The sequence below is a fragment of the Balaenoptera physalus genome (assembly GCF_965194825.1).
Source record: "Balaenoptera physalus genome assembly, chromosome: 11".
NCBI lineage: Eukaryota > Metazoa > Chordata > Mammalia > Artiodactyla > Balaenopteridae > Balaenoptera > Balaenoptera physalus.
In genome coordinates this window covers 30917491-30931866 of record NC_138896.1, presented here as the reverse complement: position 1 = coordinate 30931866, position 14376 = coordinate 30917491, and the positions used below count along the sequence as shown (strand labels likewise).

Sequence of the window (14376 nt, the reverse complement as noted above, 5' to 3'; positions counted from 1 at the left end):
AATTAATTTAAAAAAAAAAGAAGACTGGCAAAACACAATTAGCGTTAGTCTGATGATGGATGCATGGAGTTCATTATACTATTACAATAATTTTATGAGTTTGAAATTTTCAAAATTAAAAGTTTTTAAAAATACAAAGTAGATCAATGAATTGGCTCTACAGGAAAATTAATTTCCTCACTTTACTATAAACATTCTAAAACATGTCTAGTGTTTTTAAAAATAATCAACATAGTACAACATAAAAGTTTAACATAAAGCTACTAAACCATAGCTAAAAAATTTAAACATACAAAAGTATATACAAGCATAAACCCTTAACATTTTCCATAATTTAACAGACAGCCTCACCTCATACAACTCCTAAATTAACACATTTTATTAGTCTCATCTTAGCTAACAAAATGTGTTACCAATTCTTGGTTTTAGAATATAACTATTTTATAGGGCATATCTCACTTAACATATCATAGGTTTATTATTTTTTCAAATAAATTGGTAAATAATTTTTATTTCTCAGTTTTAAACTCTAAGCAATAAATATGAATAGAAACAATTCACATAAACAAACCCTGTTTAAGGTCTTCAATAATTAAGAGTATAAAGGGATCCCGAGGCCAAAGTTTGAGAACCTGTGACCTGAACATTTTTGATGCTGTTTAAAGTATGTTTACCAAGCAACCATTAGATATATGCTCAAACTCATTTTTCCTTTGAACAATAATCATCACAAAGTGGAGTTAATCCACTATGAAGGCTATCAATATACACCCATTTAAATCTTCAACAGAAACATTCTTTTAAAATTGCTGGGTATGTCATGAATAATGTATCCATAGGAAAAGAAGAGCTCTAACGTGTTGTCCCCCTTATGCAGAAAATTGTCTCCTGGACCAATAATAAAGAAAAACTAATATGCGCCAGCACACATTTCTAATAAATACGCTACCTCTCATCAAATCAAGATATGCAGTCTCACTCAATGAAAGAAGCCAGAAATCAAGCTGAAAAGAGCTTTAGGAAAGAAATGTTAATGACTATGCAATTTCTCAAAAACTAAACAAATGTGTTTTTTAAATGTCCTAAGTTTTTTCTCAAGTTCTAAAACACAGTGATTTCAAATATTATCAAAACTGAAAACTAAATTAGGTTCACAGAATGATTATGACTGACACTTGAGAAAAACTGAGAACTCTGTGGAAATATTTCCAACTATCCAAGAATATAATCAATGTCAAAATTTTTTAAATCTAAAACTAAAATAGCAATAAGCAATCCATAACACAGATTTGGGCAGATAATAATCAGAGCACAAATGTCTACATGAGTATTCATTCTTTTATGAAGATGAACCAATACTTACTTTTTGAATACAGTATCACTGTAGCATTTTTAACCAATTTGTCCCTTCCACATACAGCTATTTAAAATGTTATCAGACTATTTCATTTGTACTTAAGTACAAATTTCCAAGTTAAGTTTTATAAATCTCGTTATTTCTATTGTCTTTTATCAACATGAATAAACTTAAAATAGTAATAACTGAGATACAGAGCCATACTTACATCATACTCTGCAATTCTGCTGCAAAGCTTATAGACTTCCCTGTACTTCTTCCACTACTTGAAGTGGCAGTAGACATTGGGCTGGCTGCAGTGTTATTCATCTAAATAAAAAAGAGAACTCAGCTTACAAAATGTATTTAGCTATAAGTAAATGCATGGAAAACGGAAGCAATTATAAGTTACTTCAAAAAGTATAGAAATTTTTTAAATTCTGATTTGTTTTACGTAAATCTGATTTGTCCATATTTGTTCTTTATTAAAATGAAATAGTAAGGTAGAAAACTGCTTAGTCAAATATGATGTAAAAAAATTACTCACTTGGGTGATAAACTTTTCATTACATATTTTGTAATAAGTATTGGAAGAAAAATACTCATTAAAATATTTTAATACAGTTCAGTGGTTTTCAAACTCCACTCCATGGAGCCCAAAGATTCCCCAGCAATATTTCAGTGAGCTCCCAGTGGCCCCCAAGCAGTTCCACCCAGAACACAAGAATTCTGATTTTTCTATTTCATATATTGGGGTTCCAAGTAAGATTTCATTTAAAGAAAGAGTTGCACAGCTGTAAGATACAAAATTAGGAAACCAAAACATAATCTAATTCCCATTTGAGCCATAGCCTAAAATACAAATAATACAAATAAAGCCAATCAGTAGATCACAAGTAAGCATTGTGATATTTTATAATCTTATGGTTAAATTACTCATCAATTTAAAATGTGACTTTTAAAAAAATAAAATAAAATAAAATGTGACTTTTTTCCCAATAAAATTAAGCTGATGCATAATGGGAAAACTAGATGCTAATCCTAATATACGTCATTTTATTTATTACATGTGGCAGTCCCACAAACAAGAATTAGTGAAAATAACATTAAGGTAATAGAAGTAGATAAAAGCCTCAGGCTTTTACCTCAAGGACACAGTAAGTGCTCAATAAATGTTAGTTATTATTTCATGCTTATATAAATTTTGCAATACTGTGATTTTCTTTAAAAAATACTTTGCTGATTAAAGAAGAATTAACAGATTTAAAATATATAATAAAGTAAAGCAGTACTGAGAACTTTAAGTACAGTAAAATAATTAGGAGTCAGAAATCAGACTGCCTAGGTTAGAATCCCAGCTCCACTACTTTACTAGGGCTCGGGGCAAGTTCCTTAATGTCTCTGTGCCTCAGTTTCCTCATCTGTAAAACAGGAATGATAATCGCACACTCTTAGGGCTGTTGTGAGGATTAAATGAACTAACATAAACAAAGCATTCAGAATAGTTCTTAGCACACAGTCAGTACACAATGTTAACTATTATAAACAGAAAGAACTCAAGAATTTTCCCTTTCTTGATCTGCTAAAAGCTTCTTTGTGACAAATTTAGATTATCCTTATTTCATAATCACAAACTTTAAGAAACTTGAATATTTTCACTAAAAGACCTCAATACAATTCAACAAATATTAATTAAGTTTCCTTATAAAATAAGTTCTGTTTTCACACTGACATCACTACTGCTACTAGTCAGCCTGGCTTAAAATCTCAGTCATCATCTTTGACTCCTTCTCCTGCACCCTATAATTTATAAGAAGCCAAATAAATTCTACTTTATGTTTTTACCTCCTCCCTTTCTTGTTAAGCTCTATTTATAGCTTCTCTCTTTGCAGCTCAGTTCATTCTCCACACTGCTATCAAATCTATCTTCTTAATACATCTTCTAATCTGACCACTTCTGTGGGCAATGGAGGCTTAAAATTGATAAAGGAAACTTGAACCAGGGTCATTCACTGATGGCTGAGATGGAAAGGCTGGGTCCCATGAATGAAAGCTGAAAAAATTAACTACTACAAACCACTGCCTGAGATGGGCCACATATGAAGCTTTTGAGAAGGCAAAAGGACAGAGACCTAAGACAAGCAGCACAATAGCTGGGTGGCTAGATCTGGAATGTCCCAGTATCATTCTGTGGCAGGACCAACTCTCTGCCAATATAAGCCCTGGTCTAACCTAAGGTCCCTAGGAGCCAGGCGAAAACCACTAGACAGAGACTGCAAGAGCAGAGAAAGGGAAGGAAGAAAGTTTCACTCAAACTGAACCTGAAAACCAAAGTTCTAAAACACATAAAGAAGCTAGTGCTATGAAAGACCATCGGTCTTTTCAAGCGTAAATTTGTCCTATTTGTTCACAAAGACTTTTTTGGAATAAGTACTTTTTTCTACAAATAATAGAGGAAAAGAAGCAACACCATTTGGAACTCAGGTTAAAAAAAAAAAAATCGCATCATCAGTCCAAGATTGGGGAATAATAAGACAGGAAAGCAAGTTCAAAAAGGAACTTGGCTTTCCAGTGACCTTAGAAAATGGTTCACTTGTCCCAAGAGAAGACTGACAGAGATATGACATCCTGGAGAAGATGTTAAACTCAAAGATTATGTATTAACCCGTCTATGATTTAAGTTGACTCATGTCAGATTTGAAGGCATGCCATTCTTGGGATTATCCTGAGACACTGCTGGAGTTATTGACCCCTTTCATTCTGCAAATCCAGTCACCTTGCTTTAACACTCTCTGAAGAAGAGACATTTCAGAAAGTAAATTCATACTAAAACCCCAGCTTTCTTAGGTTGTGCCCCTACTGCAAATGTTTCGTATCAAGAGTATTGGTAAGAGTGAAAAGATCCCAATCTTAGTAACCACGATCATCCTTTCACAGTCAAGTTATTTACTTCTTAAATCAAACAGGTGAATAACATTTTTCTTGACATCATGAGCTGACAGTGCATTAGAATCTTTAAAATAATTATTTCCTGTGCACACATTTTGTTTGATGTTTTAGATAATTAACTTCTTTAGACATTAACTTCTTTACACATCAAAGTCCTATCATTCCAATGCTTTATTTCCTATCTCCCGGACATTTAAAAAAAAAATGTCGGTTAAAAGCAGAAGCACTCAAGTCAATTTTCTCTAATAAATACAGTTAACATGGAACTGAAAACCTACTGTAATCTTCTCAATGGGTTAATGTCCTGCAGTTGTTTTAGCTTTCAATTGAAATGCAGCTGTTTGCCATATTTTACAAAATGAATTCAGATGTGCAGATGGAGACCCAGATTATTTCAACATGCCACAGTTTAAATGTGAACTCAAGGAATAGTTCATCTCTGATTAATACTTATATTTAAACCTGATTATTAAGCCAGTAGCCAATACTATGTCACACCTGTAAAATTCTGTTCCAGAGTAGAAAAACTGACATCTTTTAATAACAATAATGGAATTTAAGGATATGCCCCTTTTCTCAGAAAATACCACGACAAAAAAATTTTAACTGTAGTAAAGTTATACATCACAAACGTGAATTAAACAAAAATGTAATGAACATGTTACTGCATTTCTATTTATAGCTCATATTTTTAGTGACTAAATGACCAAAGAAGAAATACCATGAAACACCTTCAGCTTAAAATACCTCAGAGTTGAAAACGTTATTACTAGTTACAACTAGTTACAACACCCTCAAAACAGTGTCAAAAATCTGGATTATGAAATCCATCAGTCTACCCATTTACTAAAAGACAGTGGAATTTTTAAATTGTTTCACTCCTGAGAAATATTAATTCAGCAGAACTATGTACTGATTCTGAGCATCTACAGTCTCAATTTAAGTCACTCATAATCTGAGCATCCCACATAATATAAATTAATAGAAAACTATTATAATCAGAACATTTTCATTTTCATAGAACTCCAAAGGCAGGCAGCGATTATGGTTAAGCCAACACTATTAGACACTATATTTTAGTTTTGTTGTTAAAAAAAAAACTCAAGTTACATCATGATCTAAATTTCTCCTGCTGTGCAAAAATAATACCAAACGATCATTCAATCACTGAGAATGCAAAAAATAAAAAAAAAAATTAAAATGTGCAAAATTTTAAAACTTCTATACCTAGTTTCGGAATAACACAATGATAATTCCAATATATTTATATATGCCCCAATTCAAGTTAATCAACACAGTAGAACCTGGTAATAACGATCAACTAATCTCTCAAGTTCAGTTTCTCCATCCGTCAAGAATAGTTTCTACCTGTCTCAGAGGAGTGTTGTAAAGAAGAGTGGCTGAAACATAATGGGCGCTCAAAAAATATACGTGAATTGAAAACATCAAAACACCTGTAAATTATGAAAATTTCCTATAGACAGACGGATTGTAAACTGAGTTTACTTATCTCAGTTGGCTACATGAGCGATAATTTTTTTAAACCTACAGACACAGAAGCCGTGACACACTGCTCAGAGACACGTGAAGTTCTATTATTATATTTTTCTTCTTTAGTCTGATATTAATGTAGGTTTCTACTCCATGTGCTTTCATATCCAGTACTCTCAAAGAAATACTGAGTTTCAAAATAAATTTTATTCTTTGCAAAAATGGTTCTTAAAGTGCACTGCCAACGGGCCTATCAGATCATCCTAAAATACGTGACATCCAAACCCTGAAAAAATGGCAAGCTTATTTTTCCAATATTGAAAACACTGTTGTTTTTACATAAAATATTATATAATTGAGTGACAATGGTTAACGTTCCAGATATATGCAAGAATTTGGAATCAATTATACTTCTAATAGTAAGAAGTAAGTGTATTTGACAAGGATGTCAAAAAAGGAGCTCTCTTAAACGTCAAGATTCTCTTCCAGTCCAGATTCACATTTTAGAAATATTAAACCTTATGAGAAGTCCATATTAAATATAAACAATTCAATAAAATATCTCATGTGGTTAAAAACACAGTTCATGTGACTAAAAAGGAGTGGGAGATTTACTGGAGGAGGCATGTAAAAAAGAAGTGAATTTGTATAAGCATTTCGGAGTTTATAAGGGGTCTTTCGCCTGTATTAGCTCACATATTTCACAACCACCCTCTTAGGCACGTATCTCCCCCCTATTCATGAAGAAGCTAAGAGTAAAAACACTGGGTGAAGGTAACAAATCTAACACAAAAAACAGGCTTTGATCCCAGGTAACCTGAAATATTCAGTCCATCTACATACATATTTTTTTAAAATTTACCAATCCCCTACCATTTTAGTGCCTTAGTTTTAACACACTAAAATAATATGGAATTACTGAGAAGTTGTACACATAGTAGCCAGGGGACTTGTCATTAAGTTTTCTTGGAGACTGATGACTTTAAAAGTTAAGTTCAGGAATTCTTTGCTTAAAAGTAAATCTTAGGCAGATGGATAAACAACTATAACAGACAAAGTATAACTATGGAAATTGGCGGGAGGGGGGGCCAAAGACAGCTGACGTTCAGAACTACAGTTTGAAAATCACTAATTTCATCCAAATCCCTCATTTTTCAGGTGAGGATACTGAAGTCCAGAGGGGTTTCTTGAACTGCCCAAGGACACATCACTATTTAGTGATACAGCTGGGACTAAAACTGAGGTCCCCTGACTCCTGGTCCAGAGTTCTTTCTACTATCCCACAAGGAACACACAAATAAAAGTTGATTATAATTAACTCACAAGACCTCCACAATGTGTCTGTCATAGTGAACTTTGTTGTGAAGTATCTGTCTATGCCGACTCACAGTTTAGCTGTAAAGAGCTGGGCTCTGGAATTCAAACACAGGCTCTAACACTTACCAGGTGACCTTGGGCAAGTCACATCACCTCCCTGCCTCAGTTCCCTCATCTTTAAAAAGGAGATTAAAAATACTCCTCTCACAGGTGACATCAAGTAATGTATACAAAGCACTTAGGACAGGGCCTGGTACCTAGAAAGCACTCAGTTCATGATGATGACGATGATGATGAAGAATCCAAGCAAAAGTATAGCTTCTTGAAAACATATCACAAAGTATTATTATTAAACACGTATATTCTCAGGGGAAGAATATTATGATTAGGAATAGTCTTTTAAAGATTCAGAAACAAATAATATGAATAAAGTAAAATATAAAGGATTCAGTCATAAAACTGCTATAGCATTTGAAATAGCAAAAGTACACTTCAAGATTTTTAAATAGTTTATATTTGTATAATATTTTATATTTACTGCTCTATGAAGTCAATGAACACAGTTTTTCAGCAACTAGTATATACTATAAGCCAGTTAGCATGTTATTTTAATATTCATAACCTTATTTAACCTTCAGTATCCACTATCAGTCAGATTCTATCAGAGGCAGTAGTATAATGCACAAAAAACTTACAGATCCGTTCCAGAAAGTAAGAGACTCATCAGTATCACCTATTAAGTGGGAATGACATGTTTGGATAAATAAATGAGATGGAGCATTAGTCTGGAACACATCAAGTGCCCATGAAAACGCTGGTTCTCCCTTAGCAGTAGTATGGAGTTGTTCTGTACAGGGAATATACTGTAACCAGATCAATATAGCACCATTACTGGGGCGTACAGTATTATTTGTCAAAGAGAATGATCTTAGGTAACAGTGTCTATTACACTCTATGCTGTTTCACAAATTAAAATATGTGTAAACAGTTTTTGCAGATTTACTGGAGGTAGTCGGTAGACAAGTTGAGAGGAAACCAGTTAAATAATTAAACGTCTGTAAAATAATACAACAATTTACGTAATTCTCATCTGAAGCCTCCAGCGATCCTGGGAGGAGGTGGGATAAGGTTAGGTACTAATTCCGTTTTACTGATGAGGAAATTGAGACTCAAAAAAGTTAAATACCTTAATTGAAATCACACAGAGAGAATGAGGGCAGAAAAGGGCTACATCTAGATTCTGGAATTTTAAATGCTCTTTGCACCTATCCACAATGCATCTCAGAACATTAATCTCTCTCCCGATCCATTATTCAATAAACTTAAGGCTAGAGCAGCCAATATATATTGAGTACATACTTCTTATGTGCTTTGCTGCCCCCAACACACATCACATGGGTTACTTCATTTAACCTTCAGCAGTAAGGAATCAAACCAAATGTGTTTGACTCTCAATAAAATATTTTATCCACTACAGTATAAATTCAATTAATACAATAAAACATTAAGTAGAATTATTTTTCTTTACTATTTAGGTGAGCCATCAGCAAAACCAGTCTTTAATATAATAAGTAGATGTCTAACTAATTTCACTATTCAACCTCACCATAAAGTAAAACAGGTATTATTTTCAACAAGAATACTCAATGTTCTGATTTAACTGGCATGGCCTAACTTTCTTTGCAGATTCCTACACCAAAAATCAAGAGAAAACCAAAAATCAAGCTGCCCAAGATTTCTATCCAATTACATGGAGAAAAGTAGAAAATTCTAATTACCTGTGGCTTAAATGGACAGGTCACTTGCTGGCCTTATTCCAGATAGCTCATCTGTTATTTAAGCACATAAGCAATAAAGTTGTCACTACTTTAAAGCAAGTACATTTCTGAGGTTGCAGTACGCTTAATCCTCCTAAAATCATATATTCCAAATTTCAACAAGCCTGAAAGGAGGGTGACCATATTATTAAGTAGACCCAACTGGAACATTTTTGAAAATGAAAGGAGTTCTATTAATAATTATCCTGAGACAAACAGACTCTAAACCATGACTGCCCCAGAAAAAGCAGAGTATACATAAGAGCAACCCATTTTGTTGTGTGTTATGGACTATTCTTTGTATATGCTTAATTCGTGAGCTTTAAGTTTTTGTTGCAGATCCAAGGATTATCATCAGCCTTGAGACCAAGGGTACCACTTCACAAACATCAGGCCAGAGTTAAGGGTGTGTTATCTATAAACAAAGTGGGGTTTTTTTTTAAGTTTTTCTTTCAAACTTAACTTTATAAACATTTGCTTGAAAAAAACCACTCTATGTATTTCAAAGAAAGCAATCTTGCAAAATATCGCCAAATTTCAGACTTATCTCTTCAAAAGTTTTGAATACCAATAACCACAAAACTACTTCTGAAATGGCCCAACGCTCAGTTTACTACTATAATTTATCAAATTGTTTTTTATACAAAAAGTTAAGGAAAAAGCACCATCTTTCAAACTGAAAAAACTCAGGAGTAAAAGATTTGAAAGGTTTTCACTGAAAACTAACTAAAGTGATAAAAGATAGCGGAAACCCACAGTCACGAAACAGTACAATGATTAAAGGAAACTCCACTTAGTATTATTATGACTCTCCAAACAAATCTGCCGTTAGCCGTACAACCTAGGAGTCAAAAGAATGCTTTGCTTTAATTTTCAAGCTGTAAGTAAGTATTAACAGACCCAAGCTTTGAACTACAGTATTTGAATGAAAGGCATTATTTGAATATAATTATAATTCCCTAAAGCAACAAATGTTCTAAGAGTTGGCTTCTCTGACTTAAAACTCAACAAAATCAAGAACTTGAAAAGGTCTCAAAGGCTAGATTCTAGACCTATGCTGTCCAATAAGGCAGCCACTAGCCACATGTGGCTATTTATATTTAAGTTAATTAAAATAAAATTAAAAATTAAATACCTCAGTGCACTACTAGCCACACTTCAAGGGCTCAAGAGCCACTTGTGTCTAGTGGATACCATATTAGCACAGCACAGATTACAGAATATTTCCACAACGACAGAAAGTTCCATTGGACAGGGCTGCTCTAGACCTAGGCTGCTCTAGATCTTTTCTTGAATATTCCCAGAGATAAGAAACTTGCAATAACACAATGAAGTGCACTTTATTTTTGCAAAGTAGTAACTATCAGGAAATTATTCATAACATTCAGTGAAATCCAGCCTCTCTAAAACATCCACCAGAAATTCCACAAGTTCCATCCTCAATTTGGTCTTCAAGTAAATCTTTACAGAGGTAATTTAATTCTGTTTCCAAAGTTCTGTCCTCACATATACTAAAACCCTTCGTGCTCTCCTCCCAGATAAATACATCCTCATTTCTCTGGAACGAAAGAGTTTAAAGTTTCTATAGCCTCACGGAGTTAAGCTCATTTATCCACGTGTACATTAACAACACATTTCCAGGATCGCCTCTGAGTGTCAGATATTACATTCCACTGCCCCTATAAAAATCCACACCAGTTTCTTGATTTTTCCACTTAGAAAGCCAGGTCACAGTCATTCTGAATTCCTTAAACAGGGAGATAAAAATGACAGGTAATTGATCAGTGCCTGGAGCTTGTTATAAGCATTAACCTGTATTACCTCATTTAATCCTCACAATTCTGAGCTAGGTTATTACTATCCCCATTTTACAGACCAGAACACTCAGCCAAAGACACGCTAAATAATTTCCCCAGGGGTCACAGATGTGGGCTCACCCCAGAGAGAAGGGAGTCGATCTTTTCCTTTTCCTGGATGCTACACTTCTACTAACGCTACCTAACTCTTCTTCCACCTCGCCCATAAAGCTACAATTTCCTTGTTTAAGAATTCTTCCCCCCAAAACACGACCTAGATGACACGCGGAAGGTGCTTCTGAACACACCCAGCGACGCCCGCTCCCGCTCGCCCGCCCAGCTCCCCTGGCCCCACGCCCACCCGCCTACGGGGAGGAGTCAAGGCCAACTCCACACGCCGCGGGAGAACCCGGCCGACTCGCGGGGCCAGCGCCTCGGGAGACGCTGCTTCTGTGCGTTCCTCAGCCTCCCGCGCGAACGACCGGGACCCCCCACGGCAGCTCCCGGGGGTAGGGGGGCGGGGCCCAGACACGCTGGGCTCGGCGCCTCTCCCGGCCCCCAGCCCTCTCCCCCGCCCGCCCCCGCGCCTCCCCCGGTCCCCCTACAACCTCTGTTCTAAGAACACTTGTAGACCCGGCTGCGCGTCCCGCGTGGAGAATGTGGGGATAGAGATGGTGCGGTTTCTGCGGCGGCGGCCCGGGACACGCTTGGAAAGGGGCGGGGTAGGGGGCTGAGAGTGTCTAAAGGGAAAGGGTGGCTGGGCGCGGACTGGGGGGGGGGGGGGAGCAAGATGGCGTGAGCCCGACTCTCTCTGTGGGGCGGGGGTGGCGGAGGTGGAGGAGGGAGGGCTACAAACACCCCCTCCACTCTCAACGCGGGCGCTGGCGCATGCGCGCTCGGCCAGGTGGCGCGCGGTCTCCTTTCTCTAGGCAGCCACTTCCGCCACGCTAGCTGGGGGCGGGGCGTCGCGGAGCACGCCGGCCGCCGCTTTCCATGCTGCGTTGGTGCGGGCGGTGCGGGCTGCGCGGAGCTGGCTGCGCGGGGCCGGGGGCGGGCGACACTGAGCCACGCGGCGGCCCTTAGAGCGGGGGCTGCTGGGAGATGAGTGGGGATGAGCTGAGAATCGGAGGGTGTTCAAGGCCAGTCTTGGACTCCTTAAGAATGAGCTGAGAGGACTAGGGTTTTCGAGGGACTTAGTGATCGAGGCTGGAAGTTTGTTTTCAGCTTCAGGGCGGAGATTGGCCTCTGTAACAGTCTTGTGCGCAGCTGGGGTGAACCGGGATCTTACCGGGACGATGCAGGGAAACGGAGACATCAGAAAGGCCCTCCTCCCCCAAAGGACCGCGGTGCCGGGGTGTGGATATGCGACCCTTTCTGGGACCGTGAAACACCCCCTCTTACGCCGGCCCTCGCACATCACCGCTCCCCATCCTTCCTTCCCCTGCGCAAAGTCATTCCAGAGGCAGTGGGAGATGATAGTCTGCAGCGAATTTTTCCCTCCTATTCATGTTACCAAGCTCAAGCATTTAATGACCACGTTTTTATTGAAAACTATTTGCTATTTCAAGGCTTCTGAATGGATGATCCTATATTTATTTTTCCTTAGAATTTTAGCCTGCTTCTCCTTATTTTAAAATCTTGCACTCCCACTTTTGAGCTGTACATCCTGTCCTCTCAGAATTGATTGATACAGATGTATTTCTTTAAATAATACAGTCATAAGACAGTGATTTCAGTTGCTTTATTTTACGTGGTCTTGTTATTTATATTTTTAACATTCTTTTCAGGTGCTCAGGAAAGAAAACTATTACCCACTTAGTCCATGCCTATGACGTCAAATATTATATTTCAGAGATTCAACTACTAACCCTCATCAAGTCTTTTGTAAGCATTACTACTTCAGTTATTTTCTTGCCTATGAATATTTGTGTACTGAAAGAATCCCTTCCTCCTATTCGCTTACATTGTTTAAAATAGCAAATTATTTGGTTATTTCGTCTGTGGATTGTAGTTGAGTCTCTTGTTAATTTTGTTTTTAGCTCTCCTTTAATCTCCCCAACACATAAATACTTGCTAAATAAAGTTCCAAAAGAATAAATTTGTTTAAGATGTAAAAGCTCACCATAGTGTGTAAATCAGGGCTCAATCCACTGATGGGCAAAGTGTATAAGGGAAGAAAGTAACAGTGAGAGAGAATCGTCATAATTTCTTACGAAGGAAGACTGGTTTATACAATAGTTGAAAAGCCCTTTCAAGTACATTAGCAAGAAAATAGAAGAAAATTAAGAAAAATATTAATAGTACATCTAAGGAAATATAACCGGAAGGAGATCCTTTCAAGTAAAATTATGTTCAGTCAGTGTTGCCGTACTGATATTTTCATGGGAGTTTTACCTGCATCACATGGAGGCCAGATTTGACCTAGTTTTTCGGGACAGAACCCAGACCTTACTCTCAAGTCACTGGTGTCTAACCTACATATAATCACACACAACAGGAGTTAATGAAAGTGTGTCATGGAGAAGGGAAACCGAGTTAAACAGGCCCTGGTAGAGGGAGCTCAAAATTTCGCTCTTAGGAAATTGTGACTTTTGCTGTTGGCGGAGATCTTAGCTTTGCAGTCACATGAGTTACCCTACTGTTCCTACCTCCTGGAATCTGTTAAAATCTATTTTAAAAATTTAATTTAGTCATAATTTTGTTTGTAGTTTGAGAGCACTCCTGCCCGCAATGGGTCAAAAATATTCTCCATTCGATTAATATCAAAGATCCTAAATTATCAGTGCTACTAAGGTATCTTCATTATAACAAAGCTAAAACAATGGTGCTGAAATCAAGACATTGATGACTACCACCCCTCAGAAAAACACGTGATTTCCAAAGCATGTGGAAAAAACACATCAGGAGACCAAGTGAATTCATCACACCACAAAAATGTCTTCATCCCTTGAACAAAGCCATTAAAGGAAAATGAAGCTTTGTTACTGTAGATTTTTACATTCCTCTGGTATAATAACCTTCATATAGACTGACTAATGAAAACAGAAAGGGTACATATCTAAGCAAAAATGCCTCCTGGCATCTTAAAAGATGACTAGATTAGATAATAAAAGAAGGCTTAATCCTCCAAATAATAGCAGAAGCCATGCCTAGTATGGTGCCATCTCTGTAATAAAGTGGTTTCTTCTCCTGTGGATGCCATGCGGACAGTTTACTCCAGGTGACCTGCAAATTCTTACTCTTTTGTGACCCATGACTGTCATGTATTAGGATGCTTGTGGAGGCTCTTTCTTTTCCTATTTATCAATTATTTTACCCTTTGCTATATTTGCTATTCTAATGTTTATGTAGTCACCATGGAAATAAACCAGGTAGAACTGAATATTGTTTAGAATTGCATATTGAAATTGTTGCTATATTCAGTTAATTTCCTGATATTAAGAACTCTTTTTCAATTGCAATCTCAAAGGTACCTTGTTTTATCTTTAGAACAAGGAGTTCTGACCGAAACAATTATTCAGCTCTGTGGTACCTGGGCAAGTCATTTTATATCATGGGTCCTCAGTTTTCATATCGGTAAGATGAGGTGATCTAACCAAATGACATAAAACCTGTAGTCCTAAAACTCTATGCGTCTTTAAAGTAGGAATAACCAAAAGGTGTACAGAAT

General features: G+C 36.9%; 2 protein-coding genes across 15 annotated transcripts in view; one reads left to right on the top strand and one right to left on the bottom strand.

Annotated features, from left to right (window-relative positions):
* Window positions 1–14362, bottom strand: part of SUPT3H (SPT3 homolog, SAGA and STAGA complex component) — a 446064-nt gene extending 431702 nt beyond the window's left edge. For 2 of the 12 annotated variants that reach the window (XM_082412502.1, XM_082412501.1), the window contains exons 1-2: window positions 11315–11557; window positions 1566–1666 (exon numbers count right to left, since the gene is read on the bottom strand). In XM_082412502.1, the coding sequence (XP_082268628.1) occupies window positions 1566–1666 (101 nt within the window). In that variant the 5' untranslated portion in view covers window positions 11315–11557. Of the gene's footprint in view, window positions 1–1565; window positions 1667–8871; window positions 8923–10847; window positions 11013–11128; window positions 11186–11314 lie in introns of those variants that run through there. The other 10 variants (XM_082412497.1, XM_082412498.1, XM_082412495.1 and 7 more) reach the window with 10 other exon arrangements.
* RUNX2 (RUNX family transcription factor 2) overlaps window positions 1–14376 on the top strand; it is a 224795-nt gene that overhangs the window by 52027 nt on the left and 158392 nt on the right. The gene's annotated exons all lie outside the window — the stretch shown is intronic.